This window comes from Buceros rhinoceros, unplaced genomic scaffold (genome assembly GCF_000710305.1).
Source record: "Buceros rhinoceros silvestris isolate BGI_N320 unplaced genomic scaffold, ASM71030v1 scaffold13807, whole genome shotgun sequence".
Lineage (NCBI taxonomy): Eukaryota > Metazoa > Chordata > Aves > Bucerotiformes > Bucerotidae > Buceros > Buceros rhinoceros.
The window spans coordinates 8,491-14,827 of NW_010421650.1; the positions used below are offsets into that span (position 1 = coordinate 8,491).

Sequence of the window (6,337 nt, forward strand, 5' to 3'; positions counted from 1 at the left end):
TGTGTGTAAGATACACAAAGCTCAGGAAAAGGAGCGCTTAAGACCCCTTGTCGAAAGCTTCTTTACAGAGCCTGCTAATCCAGAGAGATACCTGGAGACCAAAGGTAAACAAGCAACCTCCTCAAAACCCTTGATTCAAGAGGTCATCATTGAGCCTGAGGATCATCTACTCGTGTCCCCAGTCTGCAATCAGCCAGAAGACCCAAGCCCATGGAAGGAGGAGGGTAAGATTACAGTGACTCAATTAATCACAGAGAGAAAGGTAATGGTACCTACACACTGAAAGTGAGGATTTGTTCACTCCTCGTTGAAAAAAATTTTAACCCACCGTTAACTGACAACCATCTCTTCCCTTTGTTTATGTGGGAATCCTAATGAGGAATTAAAATGTTATTTTCTCTTTTTCTACACAGTTTTGTGCTGAGTTTTATTTAAATGGTTTTTACAAATTGGGCTCTACATTTCTTTTTCCAGAGAGTTTAATTTGCCTTCATCCTTTTAACAGGGGGTAGCAGTGATGGAGAAGTACAGCGTCCACCTGAGGGGAAAGGATGTCCTCACAAAGCACAAGGTGACCAGGATTGGAGGATGGATTTGAGGGTGGATTAATCGCTTTGGAAAACCAGACTGAATGTGGATTCCAGCACCTGGCTGTGCATGGTTATTCCCAAAACACAGAGCTCAGCGATGGGACTGTTCCTTACAACCAACATTGCTTCCTGTAGGTAACACCCACCGCCTTCCACGGGAGGACCGAGTGGTTGAGGCAGTCAGCGGCTGGCTCCAGCCTCCGGCACCTGACCTTCAGGGCAGAGCTTCTGGTTGTGCCAGCGTGAGGAGGACGCGCGGAGTGTGTGGGGCAGTCAGCGGCGGCCCCCAGCCTCCGGCACCTGACCTTCAGGGCAGAGCTTCTGGTTGTGCCAGCGTGAGGAAAACCCGTCATCCTTTGTAACCCGCAGGCAAGTGCCTTGTGTTCCCACTGCCAGAGCTGCTGGCGATCCCTCGCCTCACGCTCTCCAGGGCAGCCGCAGCATTCACTACTCTGACAGTGAGGGCACTGCTGCTTCAGGTTTAAATTCCACTCTCTTATGCCATTTTTTCCCTTCTAGAAATTACTTGGTTAAATGTTTATGTCTTAGGGTTTCATTACATACGTAGTTTCCATGTATGATACACCACGTTTCTGTCATTTGAACTAAATAAAGGTTCCACTTGCAAGCACATCTATTTTAACCCAAATCATCTCCTTACCAGTCTGTGTCACAGCAGATGGACGTCGATGATACATGGGGATTTCTTCTTATGCGGTATTTTACACATCTAATATTCACAGGCATTATGACCAATTACACACAAAGAGATGCAGAAATAGCATCCACGCATGGAAAATCTGGTTTTACCTGTTAGGGCAGTCTGTTGTGAAGCGTGGACCTATAGCTGCCATTTTCATTGTCGCTGCGAGATGTGGCTCAGGATCTGGATTTCAAATAGAAGAGAAAAATAACCGGTGGCAGAAAGAGCTTTTGTGTGAAAAGCCAATAGAAGGAATTCTTCATCCACCAGCTTCTCTCTTACACCACAGGGGTAGATTTGTGCTGAAGTGCAATGGAAGGTAACAGTGGTGGTGCCTCAGCCAGGTTCTCTCTTCTTTCCTTCCCTTCCTTTTTTTTTTTTCCACAGAACCACAGAAACATCTGGTTGGAAGAGACCTTTAAGATCATCGAGTCCAACTGTTCACCCTGCACTGCCAGGGTCCCTAAACCGTGTCACCGGTTCAGCGCCACAGCCCTCTCTGTGTAAAGAAATTCTTCCTAATCTCCAACCTAGATCTTCCCTGGTGCAACTTGAGGCTGTTTCCTCTCATCCTGTCACTTGTTACACGAGAGAAGAGTCCAACCCCCACTTCTCTACAACCTCCTGTCAGGTAGGTGCAGAGAGTGATAAGGTCTCCCCTCAGCCTCCTCTTCTCCAGGCTAAGCCCCCCCAGTTCCTTCAGCCACTCTTCGTAAGACTTGTTCCCTAGACCCTTCAGCAGCTTCGTCGCCCTTCTCTGGACACGCTCCAGCCCTTTCAACATCCTTCTTGAAGTGATGGGCCCAAAATTGGACACAATATGCAAGGTGTGGCCTCACCAGTGTCCCCAGCACAGGGGGACAATCCCTGCCCTGGTCCTGCTGGCCACACCAGTGCTGATAAAAGCCAGGATGCTGTTGCACTTCTTGTCCACCTGGACACACTGCTGGCTTATCTTGAGTCAGCTGTCAAACAGCTCTCCCATGTTCTCTTCTACTCCGTCCTTCTCCTCCTCGTGAGCTAGGGAATAAAACTGAAGGAGGTGGAGACTGCTGGCTAGTGGAAAATTTGTATTTCCAGTTAGCTGGGCTGAGGTGCCACCTGGTGGTAAGAGAACTGATCCTAACCACCACACACAAAAAACCATAAAAGCCATCAGAGAAGACAACAAAATTACTTTAAACTTCATTTCCCGCTTTCCATCAGTAAAACATGCTGTGAAATCCTTCACCTCCAGGACAGGGCAGGCAGATGAGGAAGGGCCTGTGGAGGACGGACTTGTCTGAAAGCATTTTCACAGGAATCTTCAGAAAGCTGCAAACGCGGCCAACACCACCTGTGAGCTCAGTCCCAGAATATATCTGCTTCTCTTTTCCAACAGAAAGCTGGAGAAGGACTGCTCCGAGCTGAGCATTGTTTGTGCTGTGTTTTAGCGCCTGTCCTGGTACCCCCGTAAGAGCAGAGGAGCAGGAAGGACCACGTTACCACATCACACTTGAAAAAGACAGAATGTTTATAAACAAAAGATTCTTTAAAAGGAATTCCAAGAGGGAAGGTTGAGCTCCATTATCACAGAAAGCAAGAAAAAAAAGGATAAAAAATGCATGTGATGTCAAGACCTATAAATTCTTCTGCACTGCTCCCGATTTTACCAGATCCACCCTCCCTGACCGGCATTTTAGTTGGAAGAATTCAGCTGCTCTCTACATCCTAGATCTCTCCAGCTCCTGTTTCCTCACGCCGACGATCATGACCCATCAGCATCAGTGGGCCCTACTTTATCTCACAGGTGAATCTCCTGGATTCCTGGAAGCTGTTTCCACTTGCGGGTGAGGACTTGGGAAGGAGGAAAGGAGTAAGGGGCAGGCGAAAGCAGTGAGAGAAATGCCAGAGCAGGACTAAATGAGAAAAAGGAAACATGTTTAATTAGTGTTTTCTGTAAAACTTTACAAATGTACAGCATAGTGCAAAAACGCATCTCAGCACATCACCTTCAAGTAAAATTAACCACGTAAAAGGCCAAGGAACACACGCGCGCTGCGTCACAGGAGTGGCTCTCGAACGCTGTTCCTGGAGGCTCCTCTCTCACCACCAAGCTCCAATCTCATGTTTATAGTCGAGCAAAAAGCCTAAAGAAAAACCTAAGAACCATCCTGAGGGGCAGCTCGCAGCGAGCGTGGTCTGGTGCCTGGCACCACAGCGAACGCTGCAGCCTGCGCCAGGGCCACGCGCCCTTGTCGGTTGAGCTGCACCTTTGTCTACTCGCAAGCAGCTCTCCTAAGATGGTGCACGTCTCAACCCCAGCTAGACAATCCAGTAAGACTCCGACGCGTACGTCTAACCTCAGGCGTGTGATAGGCGGCATGAAAATAGGGGAAAGATACTCAGGGGCTTGAAGTTAAGCACGTGCTTAAATCCCTTATTGAATCAATACATTCAGTGTTAACATTAAGGCAATCTAGTGTGGAAGGATCAGAGAAAGATGTAGATCTTGAACTGGGGTAACATACACTGCCGGGTGATGAGAGACTCCAGACAGTTTTCAGTTCCCTGTGGGAGAAGGAGAAGCAAACAGAGTAAACTCAATGACTTCCCATCGCTGGAAATGACAAAACACAGCGGCAAGAGGGCTGGTCTAGGTGAACTTCCTAAGCACAAACCCGTCAAAAAGGAAAACCTCGTCTGTAATACACGCAAGCACATCACCTAAATACCAGGCCAATGGGGGCTGCCAGAATTTTCCCTTAGTCCTGAAGATGAAAACAGCGGCTGGAGTTAATTCAGAAGCTCTCACAACCTCGCTCCTGCAAAGACTGCACCACCAAGGTGGTGAGAGAGCTCCCAGCGCACAGTAGTTAGAGCTGGGGGAAAACGAGCTCAAAAGTGAGTGTTTCTGAACTAACGCATCCGTTCACATACGTGGGGAGAGGAAGGGCTGCAACAGGAAGGTCCATTTAAAACCCGCTCATCTTATTAATAAGCGCTTGAGCCTGCGTTCTTCTGATTGACGGCATTTTGGGGTGGACGCTGCTTGACCATCCAAGACGCTTAGAAATATGGTTTAGAACCAAGAATCGTCATGGCAATGGCAGTGGGCAGAGCATTTCTTCCGGTAATACTGGCACAGCTTATACCTCCCTGTCAGCCCTTCGGAGGCCTGAGTTAGCTGAGTTTCCTGGGTCTGTCAGACTGCATCTGGGGGGCTTTCCTATGAAAAGCGACTCGATTAGAGGCTACTGAGAAAAGTAATCCGTTCTCATTAGAACTACAGCATAAAAAACAAAGCTCTGCTTTGTTGAGCAACTCAGTTGTCAGAAACCACGTGGAAGAGGAAGATCAATTCAACCTTTGGAGGCTGATCTCAGGTGCACAAAGGACAGAACAAAAGTTTGTGGGACAAGGTGGTCTAACGCTTCTGCCTCTCTTCTACGCTGAGCCCCTGAGAGCCCTTCTCAAAAGGAGATCCACTCAATTCTGGTTCACCAGGTTTTATACATCAATAAACCTACAGTCACATCTTCAGGGGAAATGGAACAGGTCAAGGCCAAGGAAAAAGGTCATTGGACTGGACATGGAATACTCAGCCAGCACCAAACTCCAGAAGGTTCTCCCTCAGTCCTCTTTGCATGTGGAAAATGGTGCGTGTGGAAGAGCCTCCCTTTTTTTTTTTTTTTTTTGTAAGTATGGGGAGCCCTGCCTTTGTGTTAGAGAAAATAAATTTGGGCCAAAAAAAAAAAATCCCAAACAACAAACCCTCCTTGTCTCAGCATGGGATGTTTTAGGGTCTGTGGTGATCTGTAGCTCTCCTGGAGCCAGACACTCGTTCTTGGAGTGGCCACGCAGAAAATGATCTTCTGCACACCCTGAGGGATCTGAATTTTCCTCCTCACCCTAGGAGGATGAGGAGGAGGCACACATACATCCATCAAATCCAGAAAGTGGATACAAGAGTATTTTCAGAGCACTGGGCTGGCATATAGAACTATTTTCCTATTGAAAAAACAGCAGCCAGGAGAGTCAGGCATCTGAGCTAACCTGGGCTGCCCCAAGGAAACGCCACAGTTTGCTGTTGCAGACGCTAGTCAGGATCCCGTTCTACGAACTCCCTGATGTACTGTGAAGCTACTCTTCACTTACATTTCAGTGGAAGATCTGAAATTTCTAAAAGCATTGTCAAGGAAAAAGAAAAAAATCCTGCCACATTCTCACTCCCCACAGGAGCGAGCACAGTTTTTTGTTTTAGAATTGTTATCCCGGACAAACTCTGAAATCCAGGAGCAGGGAGGGTCATGCAACAGCTGCTGACCATTTCCATCCAGGAAGGGCACAAAAAGAAACTCCCTTGTGGGTTTCTGAGTCACTTTTGTTTCTTTACATTCAAACCTGTGGATGCTTGGCTGGGTGGGAGGGAGACGTTGTTTCCTGGAAGCTAAATCACTGGTTGTTGTCGGTGGAGGAGCTCAGGTTTAACGGGATATCCCCTTGGGCACCCACAGAGGACAGGTAGGAAGCCACATTTTCAGGTGGAACATAAAGCGATGAACTTTCAGGCAAGCTGATGAGGTCGTTTCCAAAGACTGACTGACGATCGATGAGGAACTGCTGGGCGCTTTCGAGAATGACATCTGTCCCTAGGAATGCAAGCGGACAACGGAACACTCAGATTCTGGCAGGCAAGTTACCAGACTTTATGTATGTGGAACAGAAAAGTGGCAAATCCCCACCGCAACAGGAGGTGAGGGGCCTCACTCCAGGCAAAAAATGCTTGGAAACACTCGAGTCAAACTTGGCCTCACTCAAAAGCCCAGTAAAAGCGATGGCAATCCCTGCAGGTTCCAAGCCGGGTTCTGCCTGAATGCTGAGATGCCTCCCAAGGAGCAAAAGACCAAAGGGTTGGAGACACTGAGAAGTGGCTAAGAGCAGTTTTTCTTCTCCTTCACTTCCGAACTGTCTGGTTTTCCTCAGCTTTGCAGATTTTTGTCAATTGCCCCGTTATTCCAGTGTCACACTACCGGTTTTGCAGACGGGCTTTGCCAACAGGCGA

At 48.0% G+C, this 6,337-nt stretch overlaps 2 protein-coding genes across 2 annotated transcripts in view; one reads left to right on the forward strand and one right to left on the reverse strand.

Annotated features, from left to right (window-relative positions):
- The window catches only part of DNAAF1 (dynein, axonemal, assembly factor 1), an 8,645-nt gene extending 8,047 nt beyond the window's left edge, over positions 1–598 (forward strand). The window contains exons 12-13 of the mRNA XM_010139760.1: positions 1–262; positions 506–598. The exon at positions 1–262 is cut by the window's left edge and continues 33 nt beyond it. Coding sequence (XP_010138062.1) covers positions 1–262; positions 506–598 — 355 coding nt within the window. The remainder of the gene's footprint in view (positions 263–505) is intronic.
- A 5,129-nt stretch (positions 599–5,727) lies between these two features.
- HSF4 (heat shock transcription factor 4) overlaps positions 5,728–6,337 on the reverse strand; it is a 20,676-nt gene continuing 20,066 nt past the window's right edge. Inside the window, exon 13 of the mRNA XM_010139758.1 lies at positions 5,728–5,924. Coding sequence (XP_010138060.1) covers positions 5,728–5,924 — 197 coding nt within the window. The remainder of the gene's footprint in view (positions 5,925–6,337) is intronic.